Below are 22,382 nucleotides of genomic sequence, written 5' to 3' on the forward strand. Positions count from 1 at the left end.
TTTGCTCTACAAGTTACCTTTTGTTCCAAAAGCTGTGGAGACACTTGAAAAAAAAATGTACTAAGAACAAAAGTACAAGAACAGTTAAACTAAAAAGTATTCCCACTTCCAAACCAAACGGTCCCACAAGTAATAAATTACAGTAGTTTGTATTATAATAATTATTGTTCCTCTTCTCTTGCAGTACAGCAGCAGCAGGCAAATTAAGCTGCCATTTCCACACTTTCAGCATCTCCCTCCAATAGGATCTTTACCTTCATCTGCGCTGTAAACAGTGGTTCACAGATTAGAAGAATTTTCGGAAATGTGAAACCTCATCTGCCCCCCCCGTGGGTCTGCTCTTCCCCTCATCTCCACGGCGACGGCAGAATGTTGACAGACAGAAGCCGCGGGGTCTGTCTGAGAGCCCGACTCCGAGGTTGGCGGTGCCTAAATCCTGGGACTGCTGCCTCCAATGAGGGCGTGCATTCACATACACGGGCTGCAGGGGGTTACAGTCAATATTACAGTCTGTATTACACTGTATCTACATCTATGTTTCAATCAGTGGGGCACAGAGGGGAAGGCAGTACAAAGCTAGCCTCGGGGACTGACCAAAACTTCCAGATAGCACACAAACGCACACACTCTAATACGCTAACCAGCACTCACCCTCACACATCACACTGACGGTTATCGCTCGCAGTGCTTTTTATACACCATCATATCTTTTCATCTTCTTTTCATCTGGTTTGATATGTTAGCCTTTTTTAACATTCTGTCACTTTGAAAATAGAAACCCTTTGATGCATTCTGCAAGAGGCCAGTCAGCTGTTAGAGACTGCAAAGACATCTCTCCCTCCAGCCCTCCAGCCCTCAGAAGGAGCCCAATTACAGCTGAGCGTGACCTTCCAGGTGACCTTCTGTGGTTGGCCACAGCACCCGCAGGGCCGCACGGCTCCGGTCCCAGAGGGCAGTGATCCCAGCCCCTTTTACACCTCTGTAACCCTCAGAACTGGAGAAGTGGCTAAGGCACCTGGAGAAGTGGCAAAGGCACCTGTGAGCTGCTCAGATGATGTCAGTAGAGTAGTGCCTGTCCTCCAATGATCACCCTCTCTGCTGCAATGCAAGTATGACTTGCAGTGTGAGGGTGAGACCTTGGTTGCGTTGAAGTGTATTGGAGGACTGCGTTCCTCTGTTGTGGTGTTGCCGTGAGACATGCCTGCTATGGCATACAACTGCTGATTCCAATATAGGGTTGAATTAAGCAAATTAAGCGGAGAGGGAAGCTGAACTGGTTCAGTCAATACAGTGACAGACTCCAGGACCAGGGTGGAGTAGTCCTGTGGACACTGCAGCCCTCCAGCACCAGGGAAGAGCAGATCTGCAAACATTACAGAGCAGCAGGGCCAGGGCAGAGTAACCCTGCAGACACCGCAGCCCTCCGAAAGCACGGCTGAGTTGCCTTGCTGTCAGTAATGGCAAAGATCCATTTTCAGCTGACCCGTGTTACTAATATAGCCTCTGATTATTCAGTTTGGCTGCAACTCCTGCAGGTGTCCCGTTTGAGGATCCCAGGCAGCGGCCAAAGTCCTCACCTGCCCCGCCGTGTAGCCGAAACCGCAATTACACCTTGGGTGACCCTGGAGCTTCTCTAATCCCACGTCCACGCCCCCGGTGCAGAAGTGGCAGCTGGCTCAAAGTTCCAGCTCTGTGGTCAGGGCTCACCAAGCACCCGTTCAGCTGTCAGTCAAAACCAAAACCCTGCCCCCTCCAACGGTCACCAAACCCTCTCAATGTGGCCTGGTCACCATGCTGTGCGTCACACAGGGGGACTGTGCAAAAGGCAGGCCGAGGCAGACTTGGTCTGGCCCAGGCAGCGTTAGCGGACGGGTGACCTCTTGCGGAGCCAAAGCTCCACTGCTGACAGACTGAGTCAGTGTGCCCAATTTCAGCCTGTCCTCAGTCTTACCTCCGCTTCATCCTTTCGCTGCCGGGGACAAACCGCTCAAAAGCCCAGCTTTATTAAATCTTCAGACATATAAATGTAGTCGCCCTTAAATTAAAATTACATTCAGAGGGGAAAATATTAAGTGCCTAATAACCAGCCTGCTGAGATGCCCCTGAACTCCCACTGAGGTCTAATTATAAAAAGACCGGTCGTGACAGGACACAGTTCATCATGCGGAGGCCAGGCCAGGTGCCAGGTTAATTACTCGATTAAAGCTTCCTTAATGAATTTCAGGCGATTAAGACCTGATCGGTCTAATCTGGCCCCCCACAAAAACCTTACTCATGGCCCAAAGCAGCGCTCCACGCCACAAGGGAAGTGACATCACTGAGCTCGGTCACATGGCATGCACTGTTCACTGACACATTAAGCCCAGATGTTTGTGGTTTGACAACAACTTGACTGTAGCAAATGTCCCCTGGCTATAAATAATGTGAAAACAACCACTATGGCTAAAACGGATTCTGAACCACAATTCCTACAACAACCGCCTGTTTTATCTCTGATTCCTTTCTAGTATTTCTCCAAGTGTCCCTTGTTTTAAGAATAAAAGTGCGCTGTTATAATTGGATTTGATTAATTCAATAGGTTAATGGAGTGCCCTCTTCTCTCTGACTCGTCTGCGTGCTGCTCTCTTTGTTCATGCACTCACCCTTACCGCTTACAGAGCCCTGTGAAAAAAATCTACAAAAACAAGCAACCGTCACCAAACCTGCTCAGTGTTTAAACAAAGCAACCTCGGATGGCATCCGGTTGATTCCGGTTAATAACGCTCTCTCCCCTTCTCCGCCTCTCCCTCTCCCTCACTCGTGACCATGGTATTTTTAGTGGCATCCCTGTGGGGGGGGGAGGAGAGCGTGAACGCCTTGTGGTTGCATGCATCTCTCAACGGGTGCGACCTCACTCGTACCCGCACCACAGAGAGGGGAGGGGCGCGAACACGGCTCGGAGAGCGAGGGCGAGCCCGGAGCATTTCGCTTCATCGCTCACCTGTGCATGTGCTCCAGTCCAGCGAAGATCATGATACTGTAGGTGAGCCCGCTCTGGACCAGGAAGTGTAAGGCGTACCTGCGGCACACACAGGGAAGGAAGCAGGTGCTTTACTTCACTTTCACACTCCACACCAACAAAAGCGCACTGCAGCGTCTGTGTCTGCACCTCACCAAGCCCCGCCCACAGGACAGCATCGTCTCGCCACCTGGTCACACTGTGGAAGCCAACTGGATGAGTCCAGCAAGAGACTGACAACTGCAATCATGTAAAATAACTTTTCTGTATGTTCTTTTGGACTAAAAGATGCACGTGAGGTGAAAAAACTGTGGTTTAGTCTGACAATGGAATCAAGGACTCATAGGCACATGTTCTCTTTCTCTCTCTCTCTCTCTCTCTCTCTCTCACTCTCACACACACACACACACACACTCTCACACTGTTTTCTCAAAACAGCCATTGTTCCTGTCATTACCTGTCCACACACATAAACACGCACACACAAACACAGTCATCCTGTTTACCTAAAATAGCCATTGTTTCACACAGGTTTCATCCCTCTGTGTGTCATGGTCTGCCAGTGGACCCATGGCAGGCTGCTGTTGGAGACTATAACCCACAAACACAACAGAACCGTTATGGGGTGCACGCTGGTCCAAACACGCCGTGACCTTTACAAGAAGAGCGCTGGCCCAACAGGCCACAGGAGGGAGATCTCCACGCTGTGTTCAGGGAAACAGCAGAGCGTGGGCATGGGGAACTGATGTTAGGGCAGACACTCTCAGATACTCACCATACTCTGCGCACACACACACACACACACACACACACACACACACACACACACACACACACACACACACAAAGTTTTCTCACTGCAGCACAACATTGTTCGTCCAAGGAGCGAAAGCTAAGATCTGCATGTCCAACAAAAGAGGACACCATGACCTTGTGTTTCAGACCTCAAATCATAGTTTCATAGTCTCATTAACGTTAAAATTGTCTGTGAGCATACTACATTTACATTATTGACATTCAGCAGATGCTCTTATCCAGAGCAACTTACAGAGGTTACAATTTTACATACCATCCGTTTATACAGATGGATAATTACTGAGGCAATTTTGGGTACCTTGTACCCAAAGTACCTTGTAGTACCTTGCCCAAGCGTACAATGGCAGTGCCCCAGCATGGAATCAAACGAGCAACCTTTCTCTCTGCCAAGTCCCACTCCTTATCACTACGCCACACTGCAGAGCATTAGATATCTTTTCTGTGGTCTCTACCAATGACCCCAAGCAACAGATATCATCTGTGTAAGCTGTAATACTGACCACAGCCAGCAGACAACACTTCTGTGGTCTCCAATACTGACAACAGCCAGCAGATACCACCTCTGTGCTCTCTAGTATAGACCTCGACCAGCAGATACAATCTCTGCGGTCTCCAGAGCTCATTGCTGCCAGCGGCCCCTAGCTGCCCGTGACCACGGCCTTTCCCTTTCTGTCGTAATGCCATCCATACTGCCCCAAAGCCCCCTGGCAGGGCCAAATCCCTTCATCCCGAAACCAAACGGGACTCCCGGGTTTAATTGACCGTGATTCATGCACTGAATCGCAACAGAGAAGCTCCATTGTCCGGGCCTTCCAATCTAGATTAGCCTCATTTAACATGCTCTGGCTGAGCCGCCCCTCCCAGAGCACACTCACCGCTCAGTCCCCCCACTCCTGCACTGCAGACACAGCATGTACACAGGTGACCCACTCAATGGACTCCAAACCTGAGACACAAAGTGAATTTTTTCCTCTCAAAACTCAGTATCTCCATTCAGTAACTGTGGGTCAACATGCCACCAGCCTCCACTGAAATGGGGAGGTGGGGTACCACCCTCACTCTCATTCTGGCAGTAGCACCACCACTGTCCCACAATGCACTCCTGTTGCCACCACACAGGACCGGCTCACCGAAGGCCCCTCCTACTGCTTCTACTGCGCACTCATAATATGAACCATTCCAACAGCATGAACTGTTCCCGCTGATACACCTCATTCCATGAGAGAGGGAGATGAGGAGAGGGAGACAGAGAGGGGGGGAGAGGGAAAGAGGATGAGAGACTGTAGTGTATTATTATGTACAATTGCTATGGCAACATATTTAATCAAAATTGAGTGAGGGAAGGGAGAGAGCAGGAGACAGAAAGGGAGGGTTAGAGGGAGGGATGGAGAGAGAGAAAGAGAGATTCTGTGCTCACTTAAAAGCTCCTCTTTGTCTTACTGGAATTTAGTCATGCGTCTACATCCTGTTTGACGCTTCCGATAAAATGATGACAATGGGACCGCAGTGCCTCGGTGAACACAGCCTCCCTATGGGGACACACCTGACGGCATCGCGCGGCAAAAAAGCACCGCTGCCACGGAGCAGTCACAGGACCGAAGAACGACACAAAGCCGAATACACAGAGTGTTTGCGAGTTTCGGAACCGCCGTGACCCCTGTTCCACGGCCAGCAACAGGGTGAGGTCATCCATCCGCACAGAGGAGGAGCTGTAATTCAGCATGTTGTAACGAGAGGCCAGAGGCTGCAGATTTATATTACAAACGTTCTTCCACCTTTTCATGTCTGCTAAGCACTGCAGTTCCTTTCAGGATTAATGTCCGCAAATGAAAAAAAGCATGCACACACAGACACACATATACACACACACACACACACACACACACACACACAGATATACACACACTGCAGCCTGCCAAAACACCATTTAACACTTAAATATGTCTCTGCCAATGTGTCTCATTCAATTAGTTGAAATGTTTTACAGCAGCAATTAAAAGCGCTGGCAGCCCTCCTCTGAAACCTCTGGGTGCATTTCATAGTTCCATTTGCCTCGGCTGGATCTATTTCTCTAGTTATTAAAATTGATTGTGTCCAGAGATAGGCAGTGCAGAATAAAGTGACCTGGAGTGAGTTATCTGTGAGTTTTCTGCAGCTGTGGTTTGTATCCTCACTCTTCAGTCGGTCCAGCAAAGCTCTTGTTTAGTTAGGTTTGAATGAGCTGTTGATTGAATACTGACATGGTGTTGACACTCCAACAGTCACCTGCTGCGCGTCCTTGAGGTGTGTTGTTGGTGTGTTTGTGCTGACAGAAAAACAGCCGAGGGTGTCCACGTTCAGCCCTCAGATCCAGTCCAGGTCTCAATTAAGCTTTAGGGGTTGCTCAGTAAATTCAAACGAGTAACACATAGTTAATTAAAGTCTTTAATAAACAGTGTTACCGACAGACCCTTTGCTAAGCCCCACCCCCCTAAGTTACTGTTCCTGTGTAGGAAAAAGCATCGTAACCCACGCAATGTACACTGCAGCAAAACAATGGAGAGAATATCCATCTTCCTGAGCAAACTTCCTCAGGAAGTACTAAACAGCTTTTGGAAAAACATGTTTAATTTCATCTAATTGTCGGCAAAACGGTCTACCTTATGCTATTGAGGGCTACATCCATGACACATTATAACAACATTTAAAAAATAAGCACAGGTAGGACCAGGATTGAAATGACTGTTACGCCGCTTACCAAGCTACATTTGTTTAAGTTAACAACAGGTAAAGCTAATACTAGGACATTTACAGTGAAGTTAACATTTGCAGTGATAACAAGACTGGTTAGCCCTGTGTTTTGGAAATGGAACAAAAATGCTCCCTCCAACTTCTTTGGTTCCTGCAGTCACTATTACAGATGCCCCAGGAGCTCCATTTAAGATGGTTAAATCTAGTTTTACAACTTGTTAGACAGCGACGAGTGTTATGCCAGTAAATGAGTTACGTTACTTGTATGGTTTGTCTGAAAAATGGCAGGTAGCAATCATCGCTACGATAGGATGGGTCAAACGCTATTCAGGGGCGAGGCTTAGCAAAGGGTCTGATACCACACCCTCCACACCACACATGTACTCTCTCTCACAGAAGACTAATAGCACTTACCTGTCAGGGGAAGACAAACCCATCTCAGTATCCAATTAACAGCACAATCAAACCTAATTAATTGAGCTTCAGTTTCAATGAACAGCGTGCCCTCAGGACCAGTTCTGTGGAATTTAGAGTGCACGTACTTGCCACCACAAAATGAAGTGAAAATGGACCTTTACCAACTCCTCCTGACTTTCTGACTCACCTCAAAACAAAGAGCAGCCAGGGAAGGATTTATCACTAATGTCTAGGACAAGCCTGACATATCTGTTATTTAGACACTAACAATACAGTCATTCGATGAGAATTGTTTACAAGAAACTGACAAGTTAAGCAGAAGTCACACTTTAAGAAGAAATGAAGCTATAATGAGGATGATCCCCTTTTTCAGATCAAACATACACTCCACGACTGAACGTCAAATCTGGCAGTACAACAGCCCAGCTTGCATTTCTTGACTTCACCCAGCTGCCCTGTGGAACAAGGTGGCAGCCAACCAAGAGGCCAGGTCCCGTTTCTAAAGTGAACGGCTTTACAATTGGGGCTCGGTTACCCCAAAAAAGGACCCGCGGGCCATGCTGTGTGAGGGAGGAGGAATGCAAGGTGCTCACCAGCCGAAGCAGAAGAGGGCCAGGTAGAAGCCCAGTAGCGTGGCCACCACATGCCGCACCACAGGGCTGGTCTTCTTGGGGTGGAGATAGAGCCGGAACCAGAAGGCTGTGAGCAGGGCAAAGAGCTGGCACACCACGAAGTTCACCTGAGAGAGGACGGGAGATGGGGGGGGGGGGGTGGGGGGGTGAGAGAGAGGAGGGAGGGAGGGAGGGAGGGAGAGAGGGTGGGGGGGGGGGGGGTGAGAGAGAGGAGGGAGGGAGGGAGGGAGGGAGAGAGGGTGGGGGGGGGAGGGAGGGAGGGAGAGAGGATGGGGGGGAATGGCGGGGACAGGTGAGAGGGAATGGAGGCAGTGGGGAGAAAGAGGGAGGAGAGGAAGAGATGGGGGAGAAGGAGTTGGGGGGAGAGAGAGAGAAGGAGGGGGGCAGAGGGAGAAAGAGATGGGGGAGAAGGAGAGGGAGTAAGAGAGAGGTACAGGCAGGGAGGGAGGTTAAGGGATGAGGTGGAAGACAGAAAGAGAGGAAGAGAGAGGAGGGAGAGAGAGAGAGGGAGATAATGAAGGGAAGGGAGAGGGAGAGGGAGAGGGAGAGGGAGAGAAAGGAAAGAGGGAGGCAGCAGAAGGACCATTATTACAAATGAGCCCACGACTGCAGTCTCTCATTTATCCAAATTACCTCTTTAATACTCAGGAAACACTACGGGCAGTTTCTTCTGGTCTTCTCATTACTTGATTCAGTTTTCATTGCTTTTTTTCTGTTGCCCTTTTCTGAAAACAGTATGAAGACATTTAATCCACATCTGAGATTAAACCATGCATGCTCAAACATGACTTATAAATCCAAAAGGGCACCACAGGGCCACTCTGTGAAGAACGACTCTCTGTAATTGTTTCTGTAAACACTTTATAGGCGTGGCGCGGAGCCATGCCTGAATTTGAGCGCGCCGCACTCTTTAAACTGGGATAATTAGCAGCATTTGGACTTTGGACTCTGATCTTTGCCAGACTATTTGAGAGCATGGAGCGCACGCAAGGACACTGTCATTTCCCTGCCTCACTGAGATAAACAGCGCTGTCCTCATTCATATTCAAATGAGTGTCCTGTGGCTGGCTGAAGGTATTTTGCTATATTTTTGTACAGGTCAAGCCATCATTCTGAAATATGACAGCTGGAAGGAAAAAAATACATAAGTAGGGGTGTAAGTTCCAATCTGCAATATTTTCATCTCGTATGGTGTTATATTTAGTCATGCGGGATACATACTGAATGTAAGTTCCCCTTTATGTAACAGTTTGAGGCAGCTTAGAAGATATTGAACAAAACGCATTTCCTGCAAGATGAGCAATGCTTGGTTGCCTTTCAATGTCTGCGAGGTACAGCAGCTGTGCAGCACTTTGATTTGAACCTGCAGCCCTATGGGCGAGAGAGCTGAACTGCGCCTACTGGCAGCACATGAGTAGCCCTCCAGTTGAAAGCTGTGGGCCTTAAAGTTAGTGCTGTGTGCTGGCTCATTTTTCTCCCAGCCAGCTTCCCCCAGTAAGGCCCTTTGGTTCATTACAGCAGTCATACACACTGAAACCAGTGCGCTCCTCCAAGTACAAGGCAGCAGAACATTTCTTCAGTATGTGGGTTACAACTTGAAACTTAAGCTCTGAAGAATAAGAATTCCACACAAACAAAAATTCCCATAAAATGTACACAACCGGGCAGAGTTTAACTGACTTAATAGGGTCAATTAAGTAATTAGGAGCTGACCGGAGCAGTGGCCTGGCCCAGAGTGGCAGATGGAAGTACCCAAAGGGGGGGGGGGGGTGTGCACGGGAGCAGATATCTGTGCTTGAGAGGAATATTTACATTTTTGTGCTATCACCAACCCCTGCCCTTTTCCACATGGTGCCTAACAAACAGATGTTATGAAAGACGTGATAACAAAAGCCGCAAGAGCATGCAGTGTGGACTCCCAGCGATCAGTGGCACACCAGGCTTTACACACACCAAGGCACAATGAATTTCAGAGGAAACGAGGGGCACCAAGGGCGAGGTGGGATGATAATACATATTCACAACGCTGGTAATGGACAGCTATCAGAAACAGATATTCCAGAAGAGCTGTTTCTTAGCCTCCGTTTCATGTTGTTTTCTCTCGTAATCTGCCATGACAAAAAGACCAGGTCGTCATGACAACAGACACATACAGACTCAATCACACATATGGCTATGCATGTGACCTTGTCAATGCGTAACGGGTGTTTCTGAATCTAGTCTCTCTCTCTCTCTCTCTCTCTCTCTCTCTCTCTCTCTCTCTCTCTCAGGCAACGCAGCAGACTCCCAAAAAATCTCCTTCATGGCAACATCAGACTAACCAGTGTCTCCGTGATGACAGTTGCAAAATCTTTTCCCAAAACTGAAGGCTCCTCTGATTGGCTTTCTGCTTATGTGTGCACCTCTCCCCATCAGGCCCCTGAAGCAAACGCCCCACTTTGTGTCACCTCCGTCAACAGTGGAGAGAGACCGAAAGAGCACCCTGCATCGCAAAGAATACCAGTTACATGATCCCTGTGAGACAGGAAAGGCAGAGACCGCTGACCTCAGGTCAGTGTTGGAGACAGACATGCATTTCCACCCTGCACAGGTAGCGAGCACAAGGAAAAGAAGTAGTGTGGGAACGAGACGGAAAGAGAAACACCCGACTCACATCCACCCAGAGCATCCGGAGCATTCCGCTGGTGTCGCGTGACCGGGGGGTCGCCACGGCAGCGCGCTCTGTGGACATCAAAGCAGTTGCGTGACAGCGCCATGGGATCAAACGGGGGATGAGAGCAGCGGGATTGCCGCCAGGGACCACGCTGGGGGACGGCGGGAGGTTTAACACCGAGCCCCTGGCCGGGAAACAACTGCGCAGCACGGCCCGACAGACAGGAGGAGGAAACTACAGGCACTGCGCTGGACAGTGCCGTGCGGAGCCCGGTGACGCTGATGCCCCCGGGAGCTGCCAGTGACGCGGATGCCCCCGGGAGCTGCCAGTGACGCTGATGCCCCCGGGAGCTGCCACCGCCAGGGTGGAGCGTGGGCGTGCGTTACGCACAGTGTGTAAGGTGCTCCTTTCATTTTCTAATGTGCAGCTTAATTCTGACCAAAGAGGCTTTGATTTAAGCCCTTTGTCAGGTCAGCGGTGCTGGAGAAAAGGGATGCCCCCGTGATCACTGTCACAAAGTGTTCCACCCTTTGCCACTAGGGTGCAGTCTGGGGCACACCGTGCTGTGACCAGTCTCAGCTGTTTCCTCCCCAGACCCACATTCTCTCAACACCCTCAGCACAGCCACACCCGCAGGAGTCATTTCCCCCTCCCTTTCTCCTGCTGCATCCTTCACTGATTGGGAAACAGCTGGGCGCTGCCTGAGCTCCGACATCAGTCAGCAGGTCAGAGCTGACCTGGGATCAGCCGGCTGGACAGAGAAAAGCAGAGGGACGGCTTTGGAACTGCAGATTCAGTGAGAGCCAAAGAAGACACAGATAAAGATCATGTCACCAGTATTTAGGGGGTCCCGCTCCGTAGACTCAGAGGAAATATATGCTATTTTGCCTTCACCAAGTTATGAATTTTTATCAGCTTTTTCATCCTGTCAAGGGCAAACCACTCTACATGATACCTTCCCATATACAACTACATGGTGCCCCGCTAGAATATCTCTCTGATAGATCAAGCATAGATAGATATTGTCATTGCTTCTACTACAAGCACTCAGCGTGGCTCATGAGCTGCTGCCAAAGAACCCTAGCACTTCCCTTCTAGTTATATTTGCATCGGCTCAGGTTGTTTCTTTGCCATTTGTTATGAGGCCCTCTGTGATGATGTCTTTCTTAAGAGAGAAATATGAAATACAACCTTCCTGAGATTCTCCCACACGTGAGGAATCTTCAGTAAGCGTGACTCCGATATCATATGCATTTCAAACACAAGGCCAATCCCACGCAATTACCATGCCTTTAGGTTAAAGGCAAAGTTCTTGTTTACAGGGAACAGAAAGTGTAGAGAGAGAGCTGCCTTCCTACTGCGTTTGAAACACAGCCAGGGACCTGCTCGGAGTGCTTACCTGTGTTTCAGTGTTTTAGGTGAAAGAGGAGAGTACAGAACAGGAATGGTGGCATTAACCTGGCTGCCAGTGCTCCATCTCGGGATGACAGGTACATTTCTGTCACACGTTCATTCACATTTAAACAGTGCACCATTTCTGCTCTGTCTTATTAAACTTCACCTCTACCACACACATATCCTAAACACTTTACTCAACCACACATATATCTTAAATACACTGTATCCCACCACACATATCCCAAACATACTTTACCCCATCACACTTACAGCCTTCAGAGGGCAAACCGAGCATTCACCTTAAACAAGGCCACAGAAACAGTAACCCTGGCATTTATTTGAACTCCACTGGCTTAACAGTCACCCTTGCCCAAGGAAACCGTAAAATGTGTGGAATTTGCCCTTCTTGCTCTGTAAGCAGTTCACACCGTTGGAATTTTTCGCTGAACTTTGCCCAGCTCTACAACAGCAGCGCCCCAACCCCAACTAGTTAAAAACCTTCAACCCCCGAGGGCCAGAGGCTTGTCAGGGGACAGGTACATGAAAACTAGGGAAGGGTCCCAGTCAGTTAATCAGCAACTGGTTCACACCTGGAGCAACAGGTGGGGGACAGCTTCCTGTCCAAACAACCACTTTAGATGAAAGAATTAAGAGACAATAGCCAATCATCATAATAGTAGTGATCTCATAAAGATTCCTATCGCTGTACTGGGTCCTTGGTGTCATGTCTAATCCAGAGGACTGCCCCCTGCTGGCCCACCGACATCACTCCCAGCAGCAAACTGCATTTCCAGGTTGTCCCCCACTGGAGCACTAGCCAGTCCCAGCCCTGCTCAGCTTCAGGCTCCAGGCAGGAGGGTTGCGGGGTGGTAAGGCTGCTGGCCCTCCAGGATCAGAGCAGCTCAGCTCCCTGCTTCCAGCGCACAAATAAAACGCCCCAGTGAAAGCGGATAAGGGGGACTGCCGTGGCACCCTCACGTCGCAGAACACCTGGATCCGTGCTGGTAAGCATTACCATGACCTCTGACCTCTGTCCGTCGCCCCCAGCAGCAGGAGCGGGCACTCACCGCCTGCGTGCGCAGCCCTCTCCCGGGTCAGGGCCTCGGCGGGACACCATGGTGCAGAGACACGGGGATTCATGGCCCGGTCTTACGGTTAACACTCAGCATTTACTCAGCTGTGTCGGATGAGGCCGGCATCGGCATCCCAGGCCGTGTGGATCAACCCTGCCCCGAACCGCATGCCATCGCCTCCGGTTTTCTGAATTGGGACTCTGCATTCCGTTACCCCAGGTTCTGGAGTGCCTCTGAACCCCCCCGCGCCCCCAGTGGAACAATACTCACCTGTCAGCATCTGTCGAGCTGAGACAGACTGCAGGAATCTCATACAAAATCACTGTGGCAAAGGTGATGGAAAAAAAAACCCGCGTGCCACTCGTCAGCACCTCCCCTCTCTCTCCACTCAATAAATCACATGCTCCCACCGGGACAGCCAATCAGATCTGCCTGACTACTGTGGGCGGGGCTCGTGGGAAAGAGGGTCACCAATGAGGATAGAACCACATGACCCTGTGACAGGAAGACACATTGTCACTTGAATGTTAGGACAGCACCTCTCCTACAGCACCATCCTACATGAGGCAATGTTTATTACACAGTAATAAATAAGAGTAACTGTCTCAAAGCAGAGCAGCATTCAGGCCATCCACACTATTGAAGCCCATTTCAATTCAACTGATATTTGAAAGCATCAAATATTAAAACAATCAAACCCATTTGATTGTGTGAAGCTGTGTGAAGCTCCAGTGGTTTTGGTTTAAATACCATGATAACACACTGCAAAGAGATTCGCATTCAGTCTCCCTCTCCCGTCACACAGAAAAATTGTTAATGTCAGACATTTTTCAGACACATTTTCAGACACTTTCAGACATTTTTCTTATTTTAGGTAGGGTTCTCGGGGTCTAAAGAAAGAATAAAACTGAATGATTTTTTCTTTATTTTGTCAAGTATTCAAACATTGATCAAACTAATCGATCGACCGTCCCATGGTGGGACTGTTTTAACAAAGCAATGCTCAATTTCAGCCTTACTCTAAAGTGACAGTATTAAAATGGCTTTTATTTCACAGGTGTTGTTCTTATCTGTAGCGCTACATAAAGACATGCATGACAGGTTGGCATTTGTCACTGTAAAACAATGTCCAGCCTGAGAAAAGCTCAAAAACATCTAGGTTTGAACTAGTTTTGAACTGTCGTGTGACCTGGCCAATCGTCACGATCCCTGCTGTGTGACACTAGCCAATCATGATGATCCATACTGGCCGGTCGCCGCACTGCAGCTCCGGAGAGCGCCTCAATCGCCGAGCGGCACCAGCCATTTCCCTGACCACATCATAGCAACGGCCCCGCGCTGTTGCTAGGCCCCCCCCCCCCACCCCCCACCGGCGTAGTCGAGCAACGCAGAAATAATGTCGGGCCTGAATTTGAGATCAGCGCGGCGGTGATGCGTGTGAGAGAGTTTGCTGGCAGATGCTGGCAGAGCGCGCTTCATTAGCGGTGTGCTGTAGAGGAACACAGGCATCTTCAGAGGAGCTCTGCGAATGAGAGACACTCTGCCCAGGACCCCCGGCCTGATAATCTGCCACTCTAGGCGCTCTGAATAATAACGCACAGCTCAAGGTCCCCCAAATGCTAATCTGCCACTCTCGGCCCTCTGAACGATGATCTACTGCTGTAGGATCTCTGAATGACCGCTTATCGCTCCAAACCATCCAGATGATAATCTACTGCTCTAGGCCCTCTGAATTCTAATCTACTGCTTCAGTTCTCCTGAATGATAATTTACCACTCCGGGCTGTCTGAAAAGTCATGTACCACTCTAGGCTCTCCAAATGATAATCTACAGCTTCAAGTCTTCTGGATAATCATTAAATGCTCTAAGTTCTCTGAATGATCACACACTACTCACTGGCATCTAAATGATAATCTACTGCCATACACATGACAGCCTAATGTAGATCTCTGCAAGATGTCTTCATCTTTCATTCACAGACTGCTCTTACAAAAAACACATATTATTCATACAATAGTAGAGCACTGTATTGATTCAGACCATCCACTGGAGCACATTCGTAAATGAGAGGTCAAACAGCATGGTGTTAACACGTCCAGAATCCAACCTCTCGGCCTTGCTCTTGTTACGCAGACTTACCCTGAGGTCCTGCATTTAAATGTTCACATGCTCAGGTACCAACAGGCTGCATGCAAGCTGATGATTAGGCCTCTATCTGGCATGCAGAATCATGCATGCAGGAATGAATGCAGAGAGGATGCTCTCTAATGAAGGCCCAAAAAAGCTAGAAGATGACTGGAGCAGGGTTGACCTACATGACCTGTGACCTCTGGGGGAGGGGCCAGAGATAGGAGGAGGAGCCACACAGGGGTCACGGGTCACGTGACTGCCCATCTCCTGAACGACAAGGGCCAGGAGCATGAGGTGTAAACCCATTCTGTGCAAACTGTCTCCATCCCTTCATCAAAATTCATCTTCCATAAGAAGTGAGGAGTCAAAATGGCAGAGAGAGAGGATGGAGGGAGAGAAAGAAGGTCAGAACAAGTAAAGAAGAAAGGAAAAGACTCAAAGACAGCAAATGAGGGAAGTAAACGAGAGAAAACCCAAGAGCAAGCGAAAGAAGGGAAGGAAAAAATAAGCCAATGTGTCAGAGAAAGAAAGAAAGAGAGATGGAGATCGGGGAGGGCTAGAGATTCCTCGGCTTCCCTCCTTTCTGGTTTCAGGACCTGACCAATCAGAACATCACGAAACGACTCAACCACTCTCCATCATACAGCCACATAAAACGCACTGCTTACAAAAGCACAGGAGCTGCAACAGTCTTTTCCTCCGTAATCTCACTCTACTACACCGTCGCCATAATCCAGATGTTGCGTAACCGCAATCAACCACCTCCCTCCCTGCTTAACTCATAAACCCGGTGCACACAGCATCCATTTGGACAGAAGACAACACTTTCATTAAACACAAACGAAACGCTGCAAATACGGGACATTTTCATCACTGCACGTCAAGCTTTCAGCATACCTTAAAATAGACCACGTTTTTTAAAAATATCCTACGATATTCAAATCTGAGGAGACGAACAAATTAATTTAAGGGGTACTATTCTCCGTGTTCCTCCATTTTCACCAAATCTTTACTTCAGGAAGCTGTTCCTAATGAAATCAGAACCACGCAGGGAATTTTCAGACACAATACAGAAAAAAGAAAACCTTGTGTTATTCATTTGCGGTGGGTAACCTAGAGACGGAGGAGGAAACATGTTTCTCCCGGCTCAAACGTGGGGGGGGGGATTAGTGCTGAACATTTGAACTCGTCACATGGGGATGCTGTGATCTGTCCCCTGGAGGGACGTTTGCAGCTGTAATCAGCCGTGGCAGAGGCCCAGGCTGGCTTCACACAGGCACATCTGTCAAACGGGACGGTCCCACCCAAAGCCAGCCCGTTCATGGACGCGACACCCCTCAACATAACCCAACATGAAAGCCTCACTCCAGATGGGGAAAGTATAATGAGGCGCAGTAACTCTGGATATTAAATCCTGTGCTGGTACAGGCATGCTGTGTTCACTCCATGAGGGGTCCTTTGAAAGAAAAATTGGGGAGTGAATATTTGTCACCTAACTGGAACCATAAGCAAACCATAACCCAAACACAAACTCTAGCCGAAATTGTAGAGACCAGATGGAGGGATGTCACATTCGTTGACAAGGCAGTCTGGACAAGCTTGCACTTGTCAGTCTTACAGCTGAGGCCTGTTAGAAAGGAGACCCAGAACAGAAGGTTGTGACCTGGTTCTTCACTGCCCTTGATAAGCTGCCTAACTGTCTTTGATCCACCCTGTGTTTGCCTCTGGCCTGGCCAACAGCCCCTTAAACACCTGTCCTTGACCCACGTTGTGCCCTGCCCCCGTTTGCCCCCCCCCGCTGCATGCCCTTGCCCCGCCCTTGACCCCCCCCACCCCCCCCCCCCCCCCCCCCCCCCCCCCGCCAGTACCCAGCAGCCCGCTGTCTCCGCGGGCAGGCACAGATTTAATTCTAGAACCCCGTGGCAGGCCCAGCGCAGCCGGCGTTTCTAAAAATACTGGGTTATCGGTTTCCCACTCAGCGCGCTGACACCCTGCTGGAAAAACAGGCTTCGCGAGCGCCCCAGCCTCTCCTCTCCCCGTCCAACGCGCCGAGCAGGCACTGTGCGTGCCCGCGCACAGTCCCTCAGAATTCAGGACATCACTGAAAAAAGCCAGCACGCCGGCCTCCCAAGAGAGACGAATCCGAGCGCCCGGCGTGCTGCACGAGCCTTTGCGCTGAAGGCCCTGTTTAGGAGCGAGGAGATCTTTACACGCTTAACGACTGAGTGAAACTGCACGGCGGCCGCCTGTGGTGCAGCGGTTAGAGCGCTGAGCCGGAGGGTTGCGTGTTTCAATCCTGCGAAGGACGCTGCGGTCGCGTCCCCAGGCCCGGGCCCTTTCCCCTCGGCCGTCCCAGCGGAAACCCCCCCTGCTGTGTGAATGAGCGGGGTGAGGAGAGCGCGCCAGCCGCCTGCTGGTGAGGTCATCCTCCCAGCAGATAAATAATGAAACCGAAAGCACGGGGCCACGCATCCATAATGCAGCGGAACACAATACATACAGGAATACCGCTTTGTAGCAAAGGAAATGCATATTTCATAAAAAAACGCGCATTGGTATGGCACGGCCTCCAGGGAGACGGCTTTCCGGAATGTTCCATGGGAGGGACGCTGGCCCTGTTAGAGCGCACGTGCGTGGCCACAAAGCACGTCCTCAGAGCACTGTGCCTGGCAGGAAGTGGGCGAACTCCAAACGCACGCAAGGACACTGACACAGGCACACAGCGAGAGCAGGGGTCAGGGGTCCATCCCTCTGTCCGTGCACCCCTGGGGGTGGTCAAACCCGGCGGTGGATAATTCCGAAATGTTCGGCTTGTGAACCAGGCTGACAGCTTATATGTTCTGCTCTGACATTTAAGATGCCACTTCAAACTTAGGTCAGGATCGGGAACAGCTTCCAGGTTTCACGAATGGGAAAGGAAGTTTCAGATCTTTCACAATCGATTGACTGTCACCAATCAGAACGCCCCACGGCCCCGCACAATGAGCCCACCCTACAACCTTCTCATGACACTGGGCGTGCCACTTTTGTCAGTGCTTGGAGATCTCCTAGGAAACCAGGCCGCGTGTCTTGTTGCGATAACAACATTCAGCAGCAGCTGTCCTAGATGTCAGATTTTATTAATCATATTTTCCTACAGTCATTCATCAGAACGGAATGCGTAATTGCCAAGGAATCACCGGTTACTACATTAATAACACTGCTGTGGGAACATATTTATAAACTAACTGAGAGAAAATCCATTTTTATGTATTTCGTCATAAGAAATGAGCTGTTTAAGTGGAACGAGACAGATTCACTGGCCTGAACCGACTGGGCAAACAGTCAGAGAGAGACCTGGGCTTCAGGTGCCTTTTCATCCTTCCTTCACTTTGATTTTCAGTAGCCTGACTCACCTTAATCCCCCGAACGCTGAGGTACCTCTGAGCCTAGCCTCAGTCAAACACTCTGTCACATTCAGTTACAGCTTTCTCACACCTGTCCAAAATCCACATTTACTGCATTTCAGAACCTTTCTGCACATTTTGTGTTTAGTATAACTTGGACACTGGTATAATCTTTTCCCTTTAGCTGCAGTACCTGGCTGTTATATTTGGCTTTGTGTCCAGTGCATCTAAAGGCATGGGAAACCTTTGTATATACGGGGGAATGTGAAGTACAGGGGGGGAATGTAGGTGTGAAAATTTTGTAAATCCCTTTTTTCGGTCAAATTATTGTACGCGATCCACTGCACCCCATAAATTTCAGCTAAGGGGCTCGAGGTAAACCGTAATGAAGGAGAGAGACTTCCGACTTCCGTACACTTAGTATTCCGTACACTTTTGTTAAAAAAATTAAAAATAAAGTGTGTAATATAATGAATTAATCCAATTATTTCATCCTTCCTTATCACTTTTAGGGCCCCCAGAGGGTCTTTGTGAGTGCTGTCACGGGGCCCCCAGAGGGTCTTTGTGAGTGCTGTGTTGAGCACTGAGAAGGTCTGGGTGTAAGGGCAAAGGGCCATCACCACTGCATAAACACTTTGAGCTGTAAGGAGGAGCAGCTGTGCATGTGAGGAGTGAGGCGCTTCCCCTACGGCTGCTGTGTTTAAGACACAGCCATTTCAACACATCATCAAACACGCCAACACATCGCAGCCAGGCACGGCTTTCTCTCACACATCTGAGCTGTGGAAATGAAACCCAGGGCTAATGTTTGGTTGGACATACTCAACATACTGAAAGTGCGTCTCTCACAAGGCAGTGGCCTTCACACAGCAGACTGAGAAATGCTTCCGGTACGTCCAAACAGACACTTTCCCTGAGTTTCGCTTTCTCACAGGGCAATTCCCATGCCATCAAACCTGCCCTTGATAATCACCTCAACAACACTGAGAGTCAGGATGAGAGTCAGGCCCTCCCGCTCTTCTTTGGTGAGTGGCTGTTCCGCTAAAAAGTGTCACACATGCAAATGCACGCAAGGTCAAGCACGAGTTAGCACAGAGGCCCTCATGTTTGTTGGCTAAAGCAACATGATTTCTGGGCCGTTTTGAGCATCTGGCCAGCAGCACACAGAATTTCCATAAACTCCACAGCTGTGCAGTCCCCCTGAAGCCTGACCAAACAGAGATGCGGAAAACTGCTTTGTTTAACGACTAAAACAAGTCTGCTTTCCCTTCTACAGCATGACAGCCGGTTCAACACAAAGCATAAATTTGCACTGTGACTATTCCTTCGTAGATCTCTGATATTACACAGCATTTCTATTGTAAAAGTCTTTTTTACAAGAGAGCTGCTTGCTGCTGCAGCAATACCGGCTTGCTCCAGGCAAACACACTCAATAAAAGCCCATTCATATCTGGCATACAAGATGAACAATGATCTACACAATGTCCTGCACATCTATATCCTGCATGTGCAATACATTGCACGTGGAATATGAAAACTATATACTGCTCTGTGTAAGTAAAATGACATCTACATATTGTTCGCTATTGTAATATAACATCCATATAATATCTTGTCTGTATAATGTGATGCCCTTGCTTAGATTAGCACCTGGCTGTAAGAGCTGTTCCAGTGTAACATAACCGCTGTGTCATATGCAGACTCAGATTTCTCCTCCACTACAAACACAGCGCATTGGAAATGAATTGCGTTTACTCGTGAACCTGCTATTATTGATCTGAAGGACAGAATGACGCCAATACACGATACCAGCAGCAACCGGTTCCTCAGGAGCCCAGAAAGGCGTGTGCGTTTCTGCACTTATCATTCAAATTTGAGCTTTTGAATTTACAGATAACATTGTCAGTTGCACTATCGTTAACCTTTGGAGTCAAACATGGCCACACCAGAGACCATTCATCACCTTAGAGACTACGGTCTGCGCTTCACCCTGTCGGCTAATGGAAATGTTGAACGTGCTACAGACCGCCAAATGATACTGCAGGGACAGAACTGTCACTGGGAAGTACAGGCTGAGGTCATCTGGGTTTCATGCAGTATGTGACAACACACAGACGTCATCTTTAAAGAGACACAGCCCCCCCCGGGTAAGTCAGAGATTTAGAGAGGCGGTGGCAGCAACCTCAGCCGTATGGTCCGGCTGCTCCATTGGGCGGCAAGGCACAAAATTTCCATCAGCAGACATGGTGACGGGCTGCGGACTTTTTGGCAGACAGGTGACACTGTTAACCATGGAACACGACGGGCCTGGGTCACTCTGTGCCGTGACAGATGGCCCGTGCTGGCTCTCAGGAGCACCTTTTTGGCATTAATCTCCCCGTGGCACTTTTTCACAGGTGTGGCTCACCTAGAGAGGGTGGCCAGAGTGCCGTCACACCGTCACGCACCACAACCTTGTCACATGCTCAAATCGCTCAGAACTCCTGCAAAGCCGTTGAAAATGTCCTCATTATCAAACTCAGTGCTTTAGAGGGAAACCAGAAAGCAGGCACATATACGAGAACGCAAATTGCCACTGAACAGAGGGAAAGCTCAGAGAATAGCAAAGAGAGGTGAAAAACTTCCACAAAACACTGTTCCAGGGTCAAGTAGAGGGGTAAATATTCTGCACCATACTGCAGATTAAGCCATCAGTCGTGAAGAACAAGGACACACATGCAAAATCCCGGCTGCTACGCGGTTTCTACACAGCTGCTACACAGACTTCTTTCGTATCAGAAAAAAAAACGACAAGACTGCAGATGTCAGCTCTGTCGTTTAAAAAAAAACACCGCAGCAGAAGTGCCAAAGGAGCAGAAACATTTGGGAACAGCAGCGAGGGAGAGCGTCGGGTCAGGGACAGGGGAAGCTATAGGGGAAACAGACCGCACCTCAAAGGGTGCCTGTTGGTGGGTAATGGCCTTAAATTGTGCAGGATGTTTGGTCTTTGTTAGGGGAACAGTGGCACCATTTGCCCTCCGCGGTCGGAAAGCCCAGGAGAAACCTAGCTGGTACTGCAGAATTCCGCACCATCGAGGGGGGACAATCGCCGCTTGTCGCTTCCCACAATGCAACACACAGCCGTCATTCAGCGGCCCCCCGCACCCTGTACCGCCACCACCGCTGAGGCGTATTATGCGACTTGGCAGCTGGCCCTTTTGTTCAGGACCACAAACAGCCGCGGCCTTTGTTTTCGCGGGGACCAATGTATGTGCCGCACATCTGGCTTTAGGGTCCGCGGGCGCCCCCCGAGGGCGTTCCGGACTGTGGTTGCCTGGAAACCGCGCAGCGGTGCGGAGCGGGCCAACCTGGCACCGCACCCGCGATCCCAAGGCCAGGGTGCAGGCATGACCCGTCACTCACATCATCCAGCTCCGCCAGTGCCTTTTGTCCCCTCTCTCTTGCCGTACTTCCCTGAACCGGCAGCTGTCACACTGGGGCTCGGTGCTGCAAGTCAAAGGCGGTCGGTGATGTCACTTACGCCCCCCCCAGTTTAACACTCCCTTTGGCAGGGTCATCAGCCTCCTGCCAAGAATCTAAAAAATGCAAAGGTTTCAAATACTGGGTTGATATTTGTTTGTGAGGGAGCTTTATTTAATAGCAGAATGGGTGAGGAGGTGTGGAGTGGATTAGATTCCAATGGAAGCGAGTGCCTCTCTGACCATTCAACAGGTTCAGCTTTGGCCATGGGCCCTCAGCCAGCAGCTGTACTGAGATCAGACTATCTGCTTACCTGACCCCTCAGGCAGCCAGGTCCAGAGCAGAAACAGAAACACTCAGTGAGCTCTGGATCAGCTCAATAGGTAAAGTGCCCACAATTACAAGAGGATAAAGGCACAGCCTTCCAGACAGACCGATGACCAAGAAAAAGGTTAAAAATTGTAAAAAAAAAAAAAAAAAAAGACTTTCCTGATTATGGAGGTATGCAAGATGGTACTGCAAATCTGACTTGAGACAGCTGAATCAGTTGTGATTCTCAGTCTAACCCCACCAATGCACGAGCCCTGCCTAACAGCCATCCTCATGGCAGGACACTCCATACTCAAAATAAGTCAATTACATTAGCAACCCCCTTATTCAAGAGGAGCTGCATACCTCACATTCGAACAT

General features: G+C 49.4%; 1 protein-coding gene across 2 annotated transcripts in view; it reads right to left on the bottom strand.

Moving 5' to 3' along the window:
- Positions 1-22,382, bottom strand: part of mboat2a (membrane bound O-acyltransferase domain containing 2a) — a 72,950-nt gene that overhangs the window by 26,144 nt on the left and 24,424 nt on the right. The window contains exons 2-3 of one of the 2 annotated variants that reach the window (XM_036542024.1): positions 7,555-7,700; positions 2,981-3,058 (exon numbers count right to left, since the gene is read on the bottom strand). In XM_036542024.1, the coding sequence (XP_036397917.1) occupies positions 2,981-3,058; positions 7,555-7,700 (224 nt within the window). Of the gene's footprint in view, positions 1-2,980; positions 3,059-6,079; positions 6,098-7,554; positions 7,701-22,382 lie in introns of those variants that run through there. The other variant, XM_036542025.1, reaches the window with a different exon arrangement.

The sequence above is a fragment of the Megalops cyprinoides genome, chromosome 12, assembly GCF_013368585.1.
Source record: "Megalops cyprinoides isolate fMegCyp1 chromosome 12, fMegCyp1.pri, whole genome shotgun sequence".
Classification (NCBI taxonomy): Eukaryota; Metazoa; Chordata; class Actinopteri; order Elopiformes; family Megalopidae; genus Megalops; species Megalops cyprinoides.